The 23,100-nt window shown below is 44.1% G+C and overlaps 1 protein-coding gene across 1 annotated transcript in view; it reads left to right on the top strand.

The window, feature by feature from the left end:
* The window catches only part of LOC308284804 (collagen alpha-1(XI) chain-like), a gene marked incomplete at both ends in the record, with an annotated part of 150,054 nt that overhangs the window by 99,958 nt on the left and 26,996 nt on the right, over window positions 1–23,100 (top strand). The window contains 10 exons of the mRNA XM_080725531.1: window positions 462–515; window positions 2,399–2,506; window positions 3,784–3,873; window positions 8,614–8,667; window positions 13,364–13,471; window positions 14,228–14,335; window positions 15,293–15,346; window positions 16,133–16,186; window positions 17,788–17,895; window positions 22,572–22,625. Coding sequence (XP_080581657.1) covers window positions 462–515; window positions 2,399–2,506; window positions 3,784–3,873; window positions 8,614–8,667; window positions 13,364–13,471; window positions 14,228–14,335; window positions 15,293–15,346; window positions 16,133–16,186; window positions 17,788–17,895; window positions 22,572–22,625 — 792 coding nt within the window. The remainder of the gene's footprint in view (window positions 1–461; window positions 516–2,398; window positions 2,507–3,783; window positions 3,874–8,613; window positions 8,668–13,363; window positions 13,472–14,227; window positions 14,336–15,292; window positions 15,347–16,132; window positions 16,187–17,787; window positions 17,896–22,571; window positions 22,626–23,100) is intronic.

Raw genomic sequence — 23,100 nt, 5'->3', positions numbered from 1 at the left:
AAATAGCAGACATAATAGCTCACAGTGTGTGAGCTTGTATGAATCTGCTATTTCTGAAATGTAAAAAAGATCTTGAGTGAGAACTATTGCTTTAGAAGTCATGTGTAGGGTTAAAACTATACATGATACTGCCTCATTCAAGTTGGTATTGTGACTTCATACATTGTCAGATACTTGAATGTGTCCTTATATTATCATCACTTTCTTTAAAATGACTTCTAAATCCTGACCTGAAGTTTTCTGAAAAGAATAAAATATTTATTATGCTATAACAACAAAAACAAAAACAAAAAGGGGTTCCCATCTTGAAAGGTAAAAACAAGGGATTCCTGTCCTAAATGGGTATAAGAACGGAGATAGGAGGTTTGCGCCCGGCAGCGGCAATCTATTACTCACTTTTAAAATGTCGTGCAAAAGGTGAACAATGCAGTAATTCCCATTTGTGGTTATTTTCTCCTCAGGGCTTCCAAGGAAAGACCGGACCCCCAGGACCTGGAGGTGTGGTTGGACCTCAGGTAGATTTACAACTCTTCTCCTGCTCCTACCGGTCTATTGTCCACCTGTCCTTGCTATGTGGGTCAGCTGTTATGTAGTGACATGATGAGTGAAGGCTGGGGCCGTAGCGCTGACACACCAATGCAACTCATTGGAATGCATCGCACAAGGCATTGAAAGTATAGTGTTCTGTAGTAATAATAATGTAGTCACGTGGGTCTGATGTTATCTATGACAGTGGTTCTCAACCTGTGGGTCAGGACCCCCAGGGGGGGTCCCCAAATTATTTTGGGGGGGTCCCCAGATTATTGACTTAATGTGCAACATTGTTTTCTCACTCAACAGTAAACAAACCAACATAAAGTTTATGTGTATAGAGGGTATCTGCACATTTCTAAAGTGACAATGTAAGGACTTTTTAATACCTCTAAAATGACAAATTAAACATTGGCCAAATTGTCAAATATTAGAGGCAGCAATTGTGAAAATAGCAGATCTACATGCTCACAACGCCTCGCAATGCGAGGCGTTGTGAGCATGTAGATCTGCTATTTTCACAATTGAACCGTGTTATACAAAATGTTATGCCTCAACTCTTCAAGACTACCTGGCTGCAGCCACTAGGGTCCTGTTGAGGTCCATGGGAGACAGGAACCTCAACAAGTGGCAGGAAGTGACCTCACACCTCTTTCTTGCTCTACCCCATGGAGGTTAAGTTTAGGGTTAGGGGTAGAGTTGGGTTGTCTAAAAGATAACATGTACACATAGCGACAATGCGGCTCAAAGGGACCTTGGACTGCCTTGGACTGCAAGGCAGAGACGTCACGTGACCTCCACAAGCGGCATGAAGTCACTTGCGCACTGTGAGGAAACTTGTTGAGGTTCCTGTCTCCCGTGGACCTCAACAGGACCCTAGTGTCTGCAGCCAGGTGCTGCTCCAACTCTTAGTGCTTGTAGGGGGTCTCCTGTTCAAATATGATTATTTTGGGGGATGTGGCCTGAAAAGGTTGAGAACCACTGATCTATGACGTCAGTTGACTATGACATTATTAGTGTGGTTGCTGTAGGCAACACACAGTTATTTAGTCAGGAACACTCATGTCAAAGTAGATTTCACCATTTATTGCAACAAATGGAATACAGTTAAAGGGGAAGACCACCCATTTTCAATATTGAACTGTGTCATTAATATACCTTAGAGGGGTTGTGTGGAAATAGAAAAAAGTTCCCCCCCCCCTTCTGTGTTGCCTAGAACTGGAGGATTGATTTTGGGGTTTGTATTGTAAAGTACAATGTGTGATGTCATCAAGTTGTACTTTACAATACAAACCCCAAAATCAATCCTCCAGTTCTAGACAACACAGAAGGGGGGGAACTTTTTTCTATTTCCACACAACTCCTCTAAGGTATATTAATGACACAGTTCAATATTGAAAATGGGTGGTCTTCCCCTTTAAACTCGGCGTTAAAGGGCTCCGCGTTCGGAGATGTTCCCTGAATGTTGTACATGCGTGCCTGCTATGCAAAATCAGGGAACTTTAAGCAAAACCCCCCATAGTGATACAGTAGGAGTACAATAGCAATACATTGGCATATTTGCTTGAATTAGCAGACATGAAACCACAAGTATTTGAGCCTATGCCAGACTCTGATCTAAAGGTGGAGGCTGGGGTGGAGGAGGGAGCTAAGCAGCAGCGGATCTGAGACTTCAGATCCAAGACAAACAGGGCCATAGTGAATGCAAGCTGTATTTAAAGGTTTTGGTCATCATATCTTAGTTTTTATTTCGTTTTTTTTATTGTGTTTTCGTCAGCGGAAAAAAGGTAGTCAACGAACATTTCGTGTCATAGTTTTAGTCGACGAAATGAATGAACACTGATTGACGCTGACGTTTCTTTGACAGGGTCCTACCGGAGAGACCGGACCCAGTGGAGAGAGAGGTCACCCCGGCTCCCCTGGTCCCCCCGGTGAGCAAGGTCTCCCTGGAGCTGCAGGAAAAGAGGGAGGAAAGGTAAAACGCGGGTGTTTTGCTTTTTTTTTTTTGTCGTCTACGTGCCTGTAATAAACAGTAAAATCCTTACCATTCATTTATCCATTTTGTAACTCTGCGAATGTACACATGGCACACGTTTGTACCCTCTCCGAGTTCAATTACCGTCCAGGGTTTTACTGCGTGGTGTTATGGCATCAGTGTGAAGATAATGAACAAGTGTGCACTGTTGGTTTGTTCCCCCGTGCTCTCTGTAGTCTGTAGTTTTATTAATTGGCTTTGACATTTTTATACATGTTGTCCAGTGAGATACGGTATATTGTCATTCTCTGATGGAAACCTTGTATGTCCAAAACCGTTCGTTTTGTATTTGTCATTTAAAAAAACGATTTAAAATAGTGAAAATAGCTGATCTACAAGCACACGACGCCTCGCACCGCGAGGCGTTGTGTGCTTGTAGATTTGCTATTTTCCCTAGTTTTGTGCGACAGTCTTGTATGATGAAGCAGGGCTTTACTTTACGATATAACATACTCATTTGAAACTTGGAGGTTTCTGCCCGACAGTGATATACATCCGGTTACAGTATGCAATTAGAGCAGCTACTGTACCATCTCTTCAGTTATGATTTTCATTTGGAAAATAATACTTTAACACAACAAGCCAGGAGACTGAAAGTGAACAAATCAATACAGAAACTGGTCTTGGCCTTTTGTTTTCACAGCCGAACAGAGCAATTTGCGTACGAGAATGTAAGCACAACAGTGCCTTGGCTCTGTTTGTGATCTGGCTTTTTCCACTCTTGAACCTCTATCCAGCTTAAAGGCACATATGGGACAGACAAGGGTTATTCAACATGGTTTTTGTTGAAACCATTCGATTAACCGCATCACACTCTAATCCATGTCACTGGATGTGCGGATGCCTAACTCAGACCATACCGGTATATCGAACTGCCGCTTTGTCTCGCCGCAAACTTCTGTGAAAAAGTTGAACTTTACTCAACCTTTTCACACGAATCACTCCTCGCCCTAGGCAATGCATGGATGGGACCACTCCGATTCCCCAAAGCACAGAAGCTGGTCTGGGTGCAATCTATAGCTAAACCGGCCAGTATGGTTATTTGATACAATGTAAAACCATGACCTGACTGAGTGGTCCCTTCCCTGTTCTTTAATGTATCACGTCGAACAGAATCAGTAGCAGGCAGTTACTTAAACCGAGAGTAATTGGGCCGTTGATTGATTACCTGCTTGGATGTACGATAAGCTGATGTTGTCTTCCGACTCTCTCTGCAGGGTGACCCAGGTCCTATGGGTATTTCTGGGAAGGTGGGCCCCGCCGGGCTGAGGGGCTTCAACGGAGTGAGAGGACTTCCAGGGGCCATGGTAAGATAACACAGACACAGGCACAGACAGGTGTACATAGTGTTCAGCAGTGGTTCTCAACCTGGGGGGTCCTCACATGACGCAATATTTTATGCTTTAAATATAAAAAAATAGCAGATATACAAGCTCACAGCGCGGCACCGAGTGCCGCGCTGCGAGCTTGTAGATCTGCTATTTTTGAAATATCGTGAAAATTAAAATTTTGACCCGATTCTATAAGTGTCTTTTGAATCCTTCTAAGATTTTTGGAAAAAACCCATGTTTCTATGTCAGCAATCTGGCCAGCCATCGTAAAAGAAAAGGTACTTTTCACTTAACTGGAGTTCAGTTAGTCTGTTCTTGAGAGACTACTATGTCAGAGGTTCTCAAACCTTTTCATGTGAAGGACCCCCAAAATGATATGTATTTGGCCACGGACCCCCATTTCAAAATATCTAGTTCCAGGGACCACCCAGAAGCCAAATTTGAGTTACAACCGTTCGCTTTGAAAATACATATATTCAAAGATTTGCACACATTTTCACGACTTTTTCAAAAATAGCAGATCTACATGCTCGCAGCGCGGCACCGAGTGAGCTTGTATATCTGCTATTTTTCACTGGTTAAAGCATTCAATAATTCTAGGTTAATGTGCAACATTGTTTTCTCACTCAACAGTAAACAAACCAACATAAAGTTTAAGTGTATAAGAGGGTATATGCACATTCCTAAAGTGACAATTTAAGGATTTTTGAATACCTCTATATGACAAATGAAACATTGGCCAAACTGTCAAAACATTAGAGGCAGAAATTGTGAAAATAGCAGATCTTGTTGCGCAGCGTTGTTAGCATGTAGATCTGCTATTTTCACAATAGAACAGTGTTACACAAAATGTAATGCCTCAACTCGTAGTGCTCGTAGGGTGGGGTTGGTCCCCACTTAGAATATGATTATTTTGGGAGTCGCGGCCCGAAAAGGTTGAGAACCACTGCTGTACAGTACACGGACACCCTGGGGTCAGAGGTCAAGCCACCGTAAAGCTTGTTTTACACTTAGTCGTGCACCCCGGCGTCACACACTGAAAATAGGTTGTATAGTAAGTGTCAATCAGGCACAACAGAGATACACACAGCTACACCTGTACCGGTACATACAGACATACTCAGGAGGCATTTGCACAGATGAGCACATGCACAGACTCACACACAAACATGTACGCACATCACGTTCACACAAGCGGACGTGTCGTACATGCAGACACCTGTGCGTGTCATCCCTAGGCCAAACCCTGCCAAGTACAACACAGCTCCCAAACCTCAATTACCAAACTAACTCTACCTGCTGCTGAACCAAATGCCGTCTTGGCCGAGCGCCTGACTGAGAGTCATGAGAGACGCTCTCTAGCGGTGTTTTATATCGTCGCCTCCGTTTCAATAGATCCAATGTAGTCAGGGGCGTCACACCAAATTCTGGGCCCTGGGTACAAGGATTCACTGCAGGCCCCCCATGAATGTTAACTATTGAAAAATAGCAGATATACAAGCTCACAGCGCGGCACCGAGTGCCGCGCTGCGAGATTGTAGATCTGCTATTTTTGAAAAATCGTGAAAATGTGTGCCAAGAAACCTACTGTATGTTTTCACGTCAGTGATGCTCAAACTTTTTCATGTGAAGGACCCCCCATCTCAAAATATTTAGTTCCAGGGACCCCCCAGAAGCAACATTTGAGTTACAAATGTTCACTTAAAAAATACATATATTCAAAGATTTGCGCACATTTTCACGACTTTTCAAAAATAGCAGATCTACAAGCTCGCAGCGCGGCACTCGGTGCCGCGCTGTGAGCTTGTATATCTGCTATTTTTCAATAGCTAAAGTTACTAGGGCCCCTCCACCTTGGGCCCCGGTAACTCAGTCCCACTTTCCTACCCCTTGTGACGCCCCTGAATGTAGTTATTATTTAGTCACAACAAGCTCTAGCTAATACTTTTCGTTGGTTCAATAAAACAACAACAGGCTTTCACTTTCACCTTCAAAAATATTCAATAACAGCGAACATAGCAGATCTACTCGACATAGCTCACAGCGAGCCACAATGCGTCACGTGAGCTTGTAGATCGCATATCTTTGCTACCTTTGCACAGCACTGTTGTGAGGCGAAAAACACATTGAAATATGGAGATACAACGTTTATGTGGGAGGACTGAAACGCTAAACAGATCAAACCATGGAGGGTCACACTCAGAAATTAAAGTCCAATCATGTTGTTCCATATGCCTCATATTGACAAAACGGCTATCCAGCCTTCATCAGTGTGAATATAAATAGTCTTTGCTCCCCTTTTAAGGAGAGGCAGTCGCAGTACCAGGTGATCAATCGTCATTAATGATGGTGATGGCACCTCACACCTGTCTAGGGTAATACGACTTAATGAGCATACTCATTGACTTGAAGCTAGAAATAAAACACATTCACATGGAAATAAAACACATTCACATGGACTTCAAGCTGTACATAAATCAGTGTTCAACTGTTGGTTGACAATAAGACCTATTGGAGGGCTCATGTAGAAATCAACAAGGCACAGTATGGCATATGTGTCTCCATATCATTTTCATATAATGATTTGGATTTTCCGTTCAATTATTTTGAAACAATGTTGTTTGGTTACCAGTGTCATATTAACATAATGTATAGACATAACCCATAACATAGCCAAAACACTCGAAATTCACGGAAAGATAGGCCTGAATTACTCATGATGATGTTTGTCAAAACTAAGTTTACTCGCGACATGCAAAGCCTCCTACTCCCAGAGTTGAGTTTGAGTTCCGACATTAGAAAAATAAAAAAGAAGAACTTCCTTGAATGCGGATGAAAAGTTCAAGGTAACAGGGAATGATATGAGAACGTGATGTGGCTGAGTCACCATTTCAAGGGCGACCATCAGGACAGCACACAGAGGCCTATTACAGCTGTTATGTGTTTATCCCCCATGTGTGGGCCGCTGACCTTCTCCTCGTGCAACATACATGCACGTGTAACACATTTGCTGTGTACACTCACGCGTAGCGAATAAGCTAGCACACATGACTCACTCTAGCATAACATGATGATGCACACAAGTAGACTGGTACTGTACACAGAACACACTGCATGAGCGAGCTTAACAACATGTGCACGCACACACACACAAATAATCAATGCAAATCAATCTAATGTGTGAGCATGCACAAACACACAAATAGACAAGCACGCACAAATCTTTTCTCACTCAATCTTGGGCAAGCATGCACTAATTCGTGTTTACACACACACACACACACACACACACACACACACACACACACACACACACACACACACACACACACACACACACACACACACACACACACACACACGCACACAGCTGCTTGAGCATGCATGCAAAGAGCGTCTCCCTCCTATCTCAGACAGGCATATGCACAAAGAAAAACACAAACGCATAAACACATCATCTCGCCTCTCCATCGTGGGGGGATCAGAGGCACGCTATAGCAACACCTGAGCCTATAAATAAGGCTTTGTGTGGATGTGCCGGCCCGGTAAGTGGGATTCTTCCAGCTTTCTAATGCACGGAGGTATTAAACAAAAAAAAAAAAAGTGAAAGCCATAGCAGTGTGGGAACTGCTTGGCAGCTTACCACGCCTTTCTGGCTCTGACTGGAGCGTGCTATGAGGCTTTAAATTAGTTATTATAATGAAAGCCCTTTACGGCTGCGGGGGAACAACATTTTCCATATGCCATCTTAGCTGCTCAGTGCCACGAGTCGGCCCAGGCGCTTGCGTTCGCAGGAGGAGAGGAGATGACAGGAGGCCAGAGATTGATGGGCTCTCTCCTCCTGAGTAGCGTACTCAGTCACTGGGGGGGGGGGGCTTCGGGCTCCTAGTGGTTGCTTGATAACGAGGTGTAATCCAGAGACGAACGCTCTGTGGTAGACACCATGTCCATCGATTCCAACGCACCAGCGCAGCTGCAATCATGCATGTGATCGATGCACACTTGTATAAGCCTAAACGTGTAAACAAACATCGAGGTGGATTAACGAGCATGACAGGCACGCCCACGCATCAATATGCGCATGCACGAGAAGCAGACACCCTGTCTTGCGAGCACAGACGTAAAATGCGCGCACACACACACACACACACGCACGCACGCGTGCGAGCACACACAGGCGCACGAGCAGCAGACGTGCTCATACGCCCCCATACTGAAACCCCCTGTGAACAAATACAGGGCAGACATACTGTAAAGCGAGCACACCCGAGTGTGCAAAGACACATAACTGACACATCAGGCACACGAACGCGTACTGCACACACAACGTTAACATTTAAGAGCCCATTTGACAGCATGCACCAGTGCTCTTTGGAAAGCATTGAGCAGTGGCCCGCAGTGAGCCAGCCATAACCAGTGGTGGAAAGTAACTAAGTACATATACTTACTGTACTGTACTGTACTGTACTTAAGTACAATGTTGAGGTATTTGTGAGCTTGTAGATGTGCTATTATCAAACATTTTGTACTTTTACTTTTGGTACTTTAAGTACATTTTGATGCCAACACTTTCGTACGTTTACTCAAGTACATTTTGAATTCCGGACTTTTACTTGTCACTGAGTATTTCTGTATTGCAGTATTGATACTTTTAGTAAAACATTCGAGTACCTTTTCCGCCACTGGCGATAACCCTCTCCTGTCTTTTGCTTCCAGGGTCCAGGTGGCTTGAAGGGAGGAGAAGGCCCGCAGGGAGTACAAGGACCCAGCGTAAGTATCCTATCACCATGGCTACCGCACCTCACCTCTCCAGGATGGCACCTTTGTTTCCTTTGTCTTTTTGGAGGAGGGAACAGCATGTACAGTACAGTACAGTAGTGCACGACATGTGCAGCAAGGGGATAATGATGGTTCCTTTTAGGAGAGAAGATAAGGAGAGTGGAGGTGTCACAGTGGAGGTGTCACCACCAGATGCTAGGTTAAAGGCAAAAAAAAAACGTTTGAAGTCCCAGTCTTCGAAACGGTTGGATCAGTGCATCATGCAGATTCAGAAATGCTGTCACCTGTCAGAGTTTGGACCCAAAAAAAAAGTTATCAGCGTTTGATTCTGTGCCTTGAAGGATAAGCAGGTTGATCGCATTATTGCATATTGGCATTTATATTGGTATTTCATCCCGTTATTTAATTTCATCCATATCAATCACAATTATCCTCCCATGGCCCATTAAGACCGGGAAAGCATTTACTTTAGCTATTCAAAATGAGCAGATATACAAGCTCAGAGCACGTCACTTTGTGCCGCGCTATGAACTTTATTTTCTTTAAATTGCAGAAAATTTGAGCTAATCTTTGAATAGCTACATACATGTTGAACTCAAATCTTTGCTTCTGGGGGTCCCTGGGACGAAATATTTTGGGATGGGGGTCTGCGGCCAAATACATATAATTTTGGGGGTCCTTGATATGAAAAACCGCCATACGACAGAGCATGACCCGAGTATGACCCGGGCTTAACTCTTCTGCTGTAAACTGAGTGGCTTTAAAAAAAGAAAAGAAAAGCGTTGCACAGCAGAGTAATCCACAAAGAAGTGGGACGATTTCTCTCTCTCTCTCTCTCTCTCTCTCTCTCTCTCTCTCTCTCTCTCTCTCTCTCTTCCGTCTTTTTGAGCGTCCTGGCCACTGATGTGTGGAAGTGGCTCCTCCATCTCTCTGTGCAGATCGGCACAGAGAGCGGCTGGCTGGCTGCTTGACTAACTGACAGGCGGCTTTGAAGAGTCTGACATTTTGTTCAAGCGATAAGCGCTGGCTTCCGATAACTGCCTCTGCCTGCCGCCCCCCCCCTTTCACCAGAGCCAGATTAGATAAAACGGCAGATATGCAGGGCACGCATAATGAAAGAGAGGGTGCTGGTGGGTGGCTGTGGTGAAGCGGTTGGGGGGGTTCTTGTTTTTGAATGGGAGCAATCATTCGCTGCGCACATTATTATTTTGAATTTTATTTGATAGGGATGATGCAATTTTTAAGTTCCCATACAGCATGACAATTACACAGCTGCACAGAGAGTTCATAACTCCCTAGTTGGACTTTACATGCAGTCATTAAATCATACAGGTTTCATCATCATTAAATCACAATGCACCACATGATGTGGAAGCACAATAACATTTGCATACCAAAATGCATCGGTTGTGTTGTGATGTGGCAATTAAAAACAATTAGCAGCACAATACTTTTAGATTAAAAAAAATAAAAATAGGTACGCCTCTGGCTTGCCTTCTGCCAGGCACGTAACCTTTGTTGTAAAAATGGAATGAATTTGATTGCCGTTGTTAATGTGTTCCCAAGTTGACGGCCCTTTATGGAGAAAGCTGATTTAGTTCTAGGATGTGTAATGTTACAGTACATCTTCTATTCACCATGTTACTATGTTACTGTCCTGTCTTTATGTATGAGATACTGTAGTTGTGTTATTGTCTTGTCTTTATAAACATAACTACCGTAAGTAGCCTTGCAAACCAACAGTTCCAGAGCCATGTGGCTCATGGGGCAGGAGCCTACAGTACCTCCTGTTTCTGTAGCATGAGGAGACTTGTTCAGTGTTCATTTCGCCGACTAAAACGATGACGAGAAATGTTCGTCGACTACCTTTTTTCACTGATGAAAACTAAATAAAAACGAAGCTACTGTATGACGACTAAAACTATGACTAAATATATTGACAATTTTGTCAATCTGCTGTCATTTTATGTTTGGTTGTGCTCCGGTGTTGCCCTCTGACAATAGCAGATCTAGCAGATCTATTTTCAGCTTGCAACCAAGTGCATTTTTGGTGTCAAAATCAACTGTAGATTTAGTCGCCAAAATTCTTGCAATATGTAGTCGACTAAAATTAGACTAAAACTAAAACTTTTCAGATGGGTAAAATATGACTGTACAAGTACAGTACATCCCTGGACATGACACTAGTATGTCAGATGGACTTAACCCCAATCAAACACTTGGTAATGAGTGCCAAGCAGGGAAGCATGTGGGTCCAATTCTTATAGTCTTTGGGTTTTTGGGGGATTGAACCCCCCGACCTCACACTCTTTGTATTTGTAAAAGGGATAGTGTTAGTCTGCTTAGTGTTCTTGTTATCTTCATAAAACGAGGTACAGTTGTACGCTGAAGCGGTACTATTGGCTTGCATGTTGCATGATGGACTTTCTCCACAGGGTACGATAACCGCATCGAGAGAGAGGGTGGCGTGACTAAGTACAATGGCCCCACACACTAGAGATGTGATATTTTACTCCATTGATTTCCCTGCCCAGTGACTGCACTCTCTGGTTTGTGTGTGTGTGTGGGGGAGCACAGTATGAGAGAGAGAGAGGATGAGGGAAAGACAGAAAAGAGGAGAGGAGCTAGTGAAAGTGTGTGTGTGTGTGTGTGTTTGTGTGTGTGTGTGTGTGTGTGTGTGTGTGTGTGTGTGTGTGTGTGTGTGTGTGTGTGTGTGTGTGCGTGCGTGCGTGCGTGCGTGCGTGCGTGCGTGCGTGCGTGCGTGCGTGCGTGCGTGCGTGCGTGCGTGCGTGCGTGCGTGCGTGCGTGCGTGCGTGTGTGTGCGTGTGTGTGTGTGTTTTAAAGCATCCCCCATGCATCAGTGACCACCAGGCCAGTTAATTTAGAGTAGATGTCGTACGATCTAACCAACATGATCCAGAGGGAGGGAGAGAGACAGAGAGAGAGTTTGTGCATGTTCCAGGGGGTATTGAGTACCGAGTCAGAGTAACCGTGGGTGCATATGTGGGCTTGCGTGTGTGACGGGACATGTTGTTTGTCCAGAAACAGAGCAGGTGGCAGCTCAGCTCACACCAGCACCTGAATCACGGGGTGGACAGGAGGCTGCTTTCACTCACAGTCACAGCTCCCACTGGTTTCCATTTAAGTTTTAGACTAATCTGTTAGTAGAATGTAGAGAGATCAAGTTGAAGCGAAAAACACATTTATTAAAATAATAAAGTTAAGTAAAGTTGTGGCGATTAGGAACCCCCCAGACACTGGTGGTGGTGGTTAAGAAAACGGGGAAAGCATCTGTGTTCGATTTTAGCAGATAGCAGATGTACAAGCTCAAAGCACGTCACTTCGTGCCAGCACTCAGCGCTCGATAGAATGACAAAGGAGCCCATAATGCCTGATCGGCTGACTGCAAATTGAAAGAATCTGACCGGCTAGCCGAGCTCACGCTTTGAATCGTGAACGAAAGTTTTTGTCAGCGTGGGAATGAGGTCGCGACATGGTTGAAATACACAGAAAAGAAATGAAGTTCAAATAAAGCTAGTGTGAGAAAACGATCTTTATTGCACTTTTGCTGAATCTTCATTTTGAAGCTACGATCCATAACTTTCATGCCCTCCTAACCAGGATCGTGCTGAGAGACCAGATTTTAGATAAGGCATCTTTGTTTTGCCTGGGGAGTTATTGCGCTATGAGCTTCAGGCAGTACTACTTGTCAAGGAGTAGGCATACCAGCGTCTGGAGTAGGGAGACCACCTCCAAACACTGTGCCTTACATTTTACAATTTAGGCATTTATCAGACGCTCTTAATCCAGAGTGATTTACAATAAGTAAGGTGTTACTTACAATAAGTAAGGTGTTACTTACAATAAGTAAGGTGTTATCATCAATACATCAACATTAATACAACAAATGCATAGAAAAAGTGCTCGTAGGTAGACCAAGCACCTATTCAGTAAAAAGAAGAAAAAAAAAGAAATAAGAAAAATCTTGATAAAAAAAAAAAAAAACATGAAAAGTGCTATACATGTATGGTCATTGAGGGTAGGCAAGTGCTATGGTACAGTAAGTGCTGTGGGCTAAGGTGGAGTCTGAAGAGGTGAGTCTTCAGACCACAGTGGAAGCTAGGGAGAGAGTCTGCAGTTGCAACGGGGTCTAATGCTGCATTCACACTACAGATATATAGTTGAACGTTTTGCTTGGTAATTCAATGTAATCTCAATGGAAACCAGCTTTAAAGATACAGGACACACAAAGAACAAAGCTTTGAAAGCTTTAAAGCTGGTTTCCATTGAGATTACATTGAATTACCAAGCTAAACGTTCAACTATATATCTGTAGTGTGAATGCAGCATTAGTCTAGGACGAGTGGATCCTGGGGTTTTTTACGAGGGTTCTGTTAACTTCCCTGTGTTAGCTGAGTGTGGGGTGGGGTTGTAGGGTTCGATCAAGCAAACCCTAAAAAAACTTAAAGGACGATCCTAATAGTGTATTAACATAGTCTACCATACAGCTTGGTTAAAATAAAAAATGTATTTGTTAAAACACGTCCCGGATTCTAAGGTTCAAAGTAAGTCATGTTTTGCCAGCCCTGGCACTCGCCCTTACTGTTTATCAGTCTTCAGATTTGATATCCTAAACACTGGCTGCATGAAGACCATGTTCTGATGCTTCTTTGTTCCTGCATAACAGGGTTCTACCGGAGAGAGAGGTCCCGCTGGCCCCGGTGGTCCTATCGGCCAGACAGGACGCAACGGACCCCAGGGCGGCCCCGGCCCCGCGGGGGAGAAAGGAGGACCTGTGAGTATACTCTCTTCATTAAGACCCGCTGGAACACCTATATATACCTTTCAAGACGGGAACATTAGCTGTTGCTACAGTATATATCGTTGTTGTCAGGCAGAAACCTTTTATCTCCATATTTTAACTTCTTGTGTTTTTCCTAAATGAATGCCCGACTTGATCATACTAGTCATACGAGTCGCACAAACGCATCAAAAGTAGCAGATCCACAAGCTCGATCTGAGCTTGTCCACCTGCAACTTGTTGCTATTTTTGAATCCTGAAAGGCAACTGTTTTTCAGAAAATGTACAAGCCGTTTTTAGAATCGGCCTCAGGTCTAAATGGGTGATGTCAGATGTGAAGACATTAATGTAACCCAAAAAGGCAGTTATACAATATTAATAGCCTTTAATCCACATTGAAATTGACTCAGGTTAAAATTACTTTAAACAATAAAATTAGCCAGTTATCCCTGTGGTAACTTTTCTGACACCTCCCACTTAAAACCCAAAAAGCCAGAAGGATCGCGAGGCCGCGCTTTCACGGTCTGTACTCATACTGAAAGTCTAGATCAAGCTCTCTGTCTCTGTCTCTCACCAATTCCCTCTCTCTCTCTCTCTCTCTCTCTCTCTCTCTCTCTCTCTCTCTCTCTCTCTCTCTTTATTGCCTTCAGTCTTTCTCGTCTCTTTCTTCATTCTTTCGTGCCTTGAGATAGAAATTGCCATAGGCTTATATTGGCCAAAGATGATAACAATGGTTGTGTCTTCGTTTAGGGAGAGAAAGGTCCCATGGGTCCTGCTGGTCGAGATGGCATCCAAGGCCCTGTTGGTTTACCCGGTCCAGCGGGCCCTCAAGGCCCACCCGGAGAGGACGGTGACAAGGTAGAGTAGTAGATCATTTCCTTGGCTGTGTCTACCCTTTAACCAGAATCCTGTGGTTTATTCTATCTAGAAAATTCATTATTTTACCTCAAGAGGCAATTAGTGAACCCGTTTTAATTTATTGGAAGTGTAATCAAACATTGGAGCGACTTGCCTGCTAGAGAGGCACTCATCAGTGTTCTATTGGCATCTCTGTAATTAGCACCTCCTGAAAAATAATTCTGTATTCTTTATCCTTAATTCATTCCATTACTTTGATCATCGGGATTTCTCTGCACCTCTTCCATTCTACAACATGTCACACTTTCCACTTACAGGACAAACCCCAAGAATGCAAATTAGATCAACAAAAAAGGCAATGATTTCATGTAGCTGTTACGCAGGCATTGTCTTTATTCCTAGACTTTCAAAACACTTTGTCCACAGCTAACGCACTCGAACAGGGATTAGCATCTTTGGAGCATATTTTGTCATGTGTTCCAACTCAATCGGGTCGTGTCTCCTCATCAAATCATGTCATCAGCTACGGAGCCAAAGTTACACAAGGAGCCACACAATCAATTAATTGCAAACACTTTGCCCAAGATCATTTTGGGCCAATCAGATTAGACTCCTCCCAAGAATAATATTTACTGAGACAATCATGACCGCCAAGGTGACATCTAAGGACTAAACCTCGGTTGGGGTTGTTCAAGACAGTGGTTCCCAAACCTTTTAGCTCGAGCTCTAAAAGAAAAATTAGACGTTTGCCCGGGACCCATACTAGTGAAAATAGCAGATCTACAAGCACACAACGTGTCGCTTTGCGCTGCGTTGTGAGCTTGTAGATCGGCTATTTTCACTACCTCTTATAATTATTATTATATTTTTATTTATGGAATTTCTTAGATTTGTTTGTTTGTTTTAAAATGTTTAGTGGTTTGAGATGTGAACTGTTGTGTTTGTGTTGCTGGGCAGGGTGAGGTCGGTGAACCTGGACAGAAGGGAAGCAAAGCAGACAAGGGTGAACAAGTATGTGTTTTGTTTTTTTTCCTCTTTTTTCTTTGATGGCAAGTTCATAAGGGTTCTTATTATTATCATAACTTGTATATTATGAATGATTCATTGGAACATGCACTCTTCTCAACTCCATAACTTGAACTTTCACCTGATAACAATAAACTTAGAATAAACAGGTTGTTATTTGCTAGTGGCACATTGAAGAAAATTAGAATATTGTTGCTGTCCGGCAGAACCCAGCTAACAACATTTTTCAGGATGTTTTTATTTTTTTTTCTTTTTTTTTTAATTTTACATTTTGGATTTCTGACCGACAGCAGAGATATATAGAATATTAATATTAATATTGTTGATATGTACTGTGTGGATACCGTGCAATCCATGGAGTTCAGAATGATTCCGCATTGGCAAACGCATAAGTGACACCCCCAAGGATTGATTACTTGCTTGTCCATGTTTGACACAGACGCACATTGTTGTTATGAATGGAAGCCTCCGTGCTATACTTTTATGGATCACCAAAAACACAAAGAAATGCATTTAAATGTTTTATCTGTTTTGGAGACAGATAGGCCTGAGGACACAGAGTTAAATATTCTCTTTGTCAAGTACCATTCCAATCCATTGTATGAATCTCCTTAAAACCAGAATAAATCACGCGCCGTATGCCTCAGGAGTTTTATGAGATACATTTGTTGTCCGTGACAGATGACTACAGCACATCAGAAATACATCTCCAAACTTTCTGAGCTTCCTTGTTTCTAACTGTGAATATGTCCCTGTCCTCCATGTTTACAGGGACCTCCAGGTCCAGCTGGTCTTCAGGGCCCACTCGGAGCTCCCGGTCCAGCTGTGAGTAACCCCTGCTTTCAACTGCCTTGATAATTTAGTTTTTTGACTGCAAAAAATACCTGTATGATGTTAAATTACCATTCCAGATGAAAGTACATGAGAGATTTTACAGTATAGTATTTGTATACAGTAAATACCGGTTATCGCACTTTATGTGTGTATTAACCTTACAAAACCGTTAATTCTTGACATGTAACAGGTCACATGGCTAACATCACAACAAGCTAACGAAAATCTAGAATTGACATTTAGGTTTTGAGATATTTTGATTTGTGTTAGAAACAAAAGTGTATCGGATATGTGTCCCCAAGCTCCCAGAGCTTTTATTAATAAACCAGAGCCATTTTAAAAATATCTTTCCTCAATCCTGCCAACTCCCAGACACAGAGCAGTAGTCTCTCTGCTACACTAGAGGGGCTGACAAAAAAATGTCCCTGTTTGGCAAGATCTCCTGGTGCTCTTTCAAGTGCAGACATGAGTTTGAACCTGAGAACTCCCCCAGTATGTCATTCTATGGCCTCCTCTCCTCTCCTCTCCTCTCCTCTCCTCTCCTCTCCTCTCCTCTCCTCTCCTCTCCTCTCCCCCCACCTGTCACCCCGTAGTCTTATGCACCTCTGTTGTTGTGAGCAACACCAGATCGTCGTTGACGCGGGTAGAAACCTTGTATCTCCAAAACCGTTCGTTTTGTATTTATCATTTTAAAAACGATTTAAAATAGCGAAAACAGCCGATCTACAAGCACACAACACCTCGCACCGCGAGGCGTTGTGTGCTTGTAGATCTGCTGTTTTCACTACTTTTGTGCGACGGCCTTGTATGGTGAAGCAGGGCTTTACTTTGCGAAACTTGGAGATACGAGGTTTCTGCCCGACAACGACGATATACAGTCAGCGAATTTCCCATCCTGTCCACCCCTCCCCTCACCCGCCACGTTCCCTGTAGCAGCGTACTCGATACTCGATACCGCCGATGCCATGTTTTGGGACCCCTGGTTTGTGACACGGACACAAAACAAACACGAGACAAGATCATAATGCTGGGCGTCAGGGATGGGACCATATGAAAATCTCATGGTGTGACCAAAATAATTGCGATTTGCGATATTATCGCTATAATCAAATTATCCCCAAGATCCATTATCCTGCCAAAAAATAAGAGATCTACAAGCTCGGCAATCTTTTGGCAAAGAGATTTGGTAGAGAGCGAAAAAGACTGTATCAAGTACGTTATTTGCAGGTCCGTTTTACCAATTATAGAGGTTTTAAATGGTACGGGAGTGTTTTGTTATCATGATAAACGATTTTCAAACGAAAAAAATAGCGATTATCGTCCCATCCATACTGAATGAAACGGAACAGAGCCTTCATTAGTATCATTGGTAACACCTTTGAAGGAAGTGAGAAGAGACCCAACCTCTCTTCAATATGGCTGCTGTGCATATAGCCTATTGGCCCGATCCACATCTACTTACTGTACATACAGTATATATATATATGGGCTTGTGATTTCATGCTTGCAGCTACGGTACTGTATATGTTCAGTTGAGGTAGGAGCTGCAGCGAGCTGTTGGATGACCTTTGACCTCTCTCTCTCTCTCACAGGGCAGTGATGGTGAGTCAGGACCCAGGGGTCAGCAGGGCATGTTCGGCCAGAAGGGAGACGAGGGCTCGCGAGGCTTCCCTGGCCTGCCAGGACCCATCGGACTGCAGGTGAGATGCTGCTACACACACACACACACGCACACGCGCGCGCGCACACACACACACACACACACACACACACACACACACACACACACACACACACACACACACACACACACACACACACACACACACACACACACACACACACACACACACACACACACACGCACCTATGTATGCACCTACGTGCACACTCTCTCTATCTCTCTCTCTCTCCCTCTGTCTATTTCTGGCTTTTCTCAACACTCTGCAATCGGATCACGTTAAACACAGCCCTAGACGTGCGTGTTGCTTCCCGACTGTCAAAGTCCCCCCCCCGTCCCCCCCGTCCCCCCCGTCCTTTCATCTACTCCTCCCATTAGCCTGGCTTTACAGTGTAAGATCTCTCCTTCACCATCATCGTCGTACATTAAAGAGCATAACTCACTCAGGTTATTATATTCAGAGCAGTCTTTTTGTGAATAAAGCTCAGATCGCCCCGGGGTGTATAATGTTAATAATACGTACCCCTCCTCCCCCCCCTTCAGCTACTCTCTCCCAGCACAGACGTGTAAAAAGAAATAATAAAATAAAATCCAAATCCAATGCTGGTGCTTTTGCATGTCGGCATTTTGCCAGCGCCGTTAATGGTAGGAAATCCACCGCGGGTCTAACACTCACACTTTATCACGATCATGCGGTGAAGCCCCCTCCCCACCCCCATCCCCACCCCCACAGACCCTGGATAAGAGACACGCTGTCGTGGTGGTGATATGCTGTCAGGGTTGTCGCGTGTTTTTTTTTTTTTTTCTTTTTAAATGTATTTTATTTATTTATAGCCCCTCCGGCAACGTAATTAGGAAGCTGCTTCTCGGCATATCCCTCCAAGACCCGAGTTTCCTGTTGGCGTTTCACCGCAGGGGTCAAAACACTGCGGCTGCCAGGAGTGATGCCACTGGCACACGTCCTCTCCTCACCTCACCTCACCTCCCCCCTCCATTCAGACTAGAACGCCTCGCGGCTCTGCCCAGAAGTCCACTGGGATCCGTAAATAAGGCTTGCCGAAAAGTCTCGCCGCCCGGTATAGCCAAGTTCCCGGTACTGTTGCTCAGTGGTTCTCAACCTGTGGGTCGGGACCAAATCATTTTTGGGGGGTCTCCAGATGATTAGCTTAATGTGCAACGTTGTAAACAAAAAGTGTATAGAGGGTATCTGCACAATTCTAAAGTGATAATTTGAGGACGTCTTAATACCTCTAAAATGACAGTTTAAACATTGTTCATATAAATTGTCAAATATTATTTCACAATGGAACCGTGTCATACAAAATGTAATGCCTCAACTCTTGGTGCTTGTCAGGGTGGGGGGGTCCCCCAGTTAAAACATGATTATTTCGGGTGTCGTGGCCTGAAAAGGTTGAGAACCACTGCTGTAGCTCATTCAAAGAAAAGTTCCCACACACTGCTTTTTTTAATTACTTCACAAAAACGTACACGTTCACTAGAAAAGACACAGCGGAGGAGTGTTTAGGTGACGTTCTCGTTTTTCAGACAAACACACACACACCTTCTTGCATTGTATTCTTAATGCGCCGATAACCCCGAGCCTGCCACAGAGTCACTCTACTGTCGCAACCCCCAGTTGGTGCAGAGCAGAAGCTGAGGACAAAGCTAATTTAACTAAACGAGCTCAAATTGAAGAAACTTGCTTTGGTGGCAGTGAATACAGAAGCCGACACGCACTTTTGAAAATGTCCCGCAGTCAATTATCCGGCGACTCGGAGAGGACGGAATTAGAGCTAAGCCCCCCGGTGGTCAATGAGGCCAGATAACATTGTTATTAAGTGCAATTGACTTTTAATTGGGCATAATGCACTCCGTCTCCAGTCTTTTAATTATGTGTGGTCGAACTGCCCTTCAATAGATGGCAGCGGCCTGTGCGAGCTCAGCTCTTCAATGCAATTATCTGTGGCATTAATGATTTTTGACCGAGCGGGCCGGCAGGGAGGAGCAGCTCTGATTTGAAAGCCCTTCCGACAGGTTGGACAGGGGTCCCTGTGCAGTGGTATACATGCATGGGAGGGGTGAGTTGTTCACATTAAGAGGTCAAAGTATGGACACGGAGGAGGGTAAATATCAGATTTGATTGCAGCGGTGCGGCGCGGCGCGGGGGCTCCGGGCTGGTGCGGGGAAGTGCCGAGGCATAAGCAAACATTTATCGATCCGCTCGGCTCTAATGCCTTTCATTTAAATGCCAGAGGAGAGGGCCCCTCGGAGGAGGGTGTGTGTGTGTGGTGGGGGGGGGGGGCAGTGGTGGAAAAAGTACTCAAATGTTTTAGTACAAGTATTTAATACTGCAATGTAGAAACACTCTGTTACAAGTAAAAGTCTGTATTTCAAAATGTGCTTGAGTAAAAGTACAAAAGTATTGGTATCAACATCATGTACTTAGAGCACCAAAAGTAAAAGTATAAAATGTTTGAAAATAGCGTGTGTGTGTGTGTGCACGCGCAGCTGCGCGTGCATGAGTGTTTGTGCAATCCTGCAATTTTTTTTATATCATGTCAATTGCATTATTGCATCTGCGCACACTCCACACACTCACACATACATAGTATACATACCGGTACCAGTACATACGTGCATGCGTTTATACACACGTGCGTGTATGTTAGAAGCCCATGTTTCCTCCAGCAGATGTATGATCTTTTCCTGTCTGTTCTCGTGTTCAACAAGATAACATCAACACCAGCCCCGCCGAGCCTGCCTTCATCGTTCATACACATACTGTACATTGATTTGATGGTCAATTTATTTTTCCCCCCCCTTCACACGAACCAACGCACTTTGTTATTGCGCGCCTGCCTGGCTCGCTCATTTCTTATTTATAAATTAGCCCTCTCGCCCATCCTAGACACAATAGTAAATCAAGAAAATGGCAGAAACTGCTCATATACAACCAGCGTGACTGATCTCCCTGTCCTTTTGGTTTCACCATAACTTATCACACCCTGGTGGTGTCTTATGCCCACCCATTGATTACACTGAGCCTCGTGGAGCGCCAGTAACCCCACCAATAACAACCGCAGTTATGCTGCTACACAATAAGCCACAACAACGTGAGTGCTTTCTGATTGTATTGTGTCTATGTGTGTATGTGTGTGTACTACGGGTGCATACACTGAATGCTTAAAAGATAATCAGTCGTACGTAGGGCTGTCACAATTATTACATAATCGTCTAATCGTGATTATTTGACATAATCGTCATTATTTTTCATAATCGTCATAATCGTTTCCATGTTGAAAAATGTTCTTATATTTTTAAGAAAGTCAAAAGTAGTGGAAATAGCAGATCTACAAGCAAGCTTGTAGATCTGCTATTTCCACTATCAATGTTCTTTTTTAAGTATAAAGTTGTCAAATATGTCAGTAATTTCATTGTATATTTAAGGTTATGTGTCATATCTGCCATGTGCAACTTCAAAGCCTACAAGCCAAACGACAAAAACACAATTAAATCGTTAATCGCAATTATTTGAGAGAAAATTCATCGTCGTGTAAAATGTCATAATCGTGACAGCCCTAGTCGTACGGCGGCAATGTGTGCCCGGAAATAATAGCAGATCTACAAGCTAACACCTCGCCATTGTTCTGACGAGTTGTGAACACGTCGTACCGGTAGTTCTGCCATTCTTGGTGCTTGACAAATCGGGCTTTGGTGTTCAGGAAGAACACGGGTTTCAGACACACACACCGTATTTCAGACACACACACACACACACACTGTATTTCAGACACACACACACACACACACACACCGTATTTCAGACACACACACACACACACACACACCGTATTTCAGACACACACACACACACCGTATTTCAGACACACACACACACACACACTGTATTTCAGACACACACACACACACACACACCGTATTTCAGACACACACACACACACACACACACCGTATTTCAGACACACACACACACACCGTATTTCAGACACGCACACACACACCGTATTTCAGACACACACACACACACACACACACCGTATTTCAGACACACACACACACACCGTATTTCAGACACACACACACACACCGTATTTCAGACACACGCGCGACTGCGTGCCCCCAAAAAAGTGCACCCTTGCCGTGACGCCCCCACCCCCTCCCCCTCCCCTCTCCCTCACATTGTTTCTCACCGTACCGCCGACGTAGATGGATGGAGCCCCCCGCCACTGTAATTTACATAGTCTGATTACACCTCGCCTCCCCCCTCCGCCTCCCTTTTAATTACAGAAGGTGTTCGTTTTGACTAATAGTGTGTTTACGCAGACAGGTTCCCCTCCCATCCGGCATAAATGGATTCTCTCCTCCATGATGCGTTCCGTACTATAAGCCCCCCACCGACCCCTCCACTCTGCCACTCATATTCTCCCCGAGCGGCAGCGGCCATTGTTAGCGCGCGGCCGCGTGCGGCGGAGGTGTTATTTATGGCACAGCGGGTTCACCTCTAATGTGCAGTTTTGATGTGTTGCCTGCGATTACCACTTTGTGTTGTTTGCTGAGCTCTAACGGGCGCTCTCTCTCTCTCTCTCTCTCTCTCTCTCTCTCTCTCTCTCTCTGTCTCTCTCTCTCTCTCTCTCTCTCTCTCGACCCCCCTCCCCTCCTCCTCCTCCTCCTCAGGGGCTGCCCGGCCCACCAGGCGAGAAGGGAGAGAACGGTGACGTAGGCCCCATGGTGAGTTGGGAACACAACTTGATCAGGTGTCACAGAAGTAGCTGCCCTTCTTTCTTCACAAATGTAAAAAAACAAAAAACAAAAAAGCTATTTTTAGATATTTTTGAAGACATTTTGAATATTGTTGACAATTTTTGAAACTTTTGGAAAACGTACAAAAGTCATCAGGGTGGGAAATTGACACCAGCCAGAGGCCAATAACAGCATGCATTTTAACTTATGGTGGAGGCGTGTTTCATCAACAGCAGGTAGTTAGTTTTTTTTTATTTAGCTCTACGGAGGCACTGTCGTTATTCAGACACATATTTTATTTGGTATAATCTTCAAAGTGACAGCAGATGTCTGGATTAAAATCCCTCCTTGGCAGCTCTAGTTGAATTTCCCACGCTGCAGTCTGTGGGTTCATAAAAGCAGGTTACACAAGTTTAAAAGAGATTATTAAAAGAGATCATTAATGGATTATATTGCCAATTCA

Source organism: Nannobrachium achirus (assembly GCF_963921795.1).
Source record: "Nannobrachium achirus genome assembly, chromosome: 5".
Classification (NCBI taxonomy): Eukaryota; Metazoa; Chordata; class Actinopteri; order Myctophiformes; family Myctophidae; genus Nannobrachium; species Nannobrachium achirus.
The sequence above is the reverse complement of the archived record's forward strand: the minus strand, read 5'-3'. Positions and strand labels throughout refer to the sequence as shown.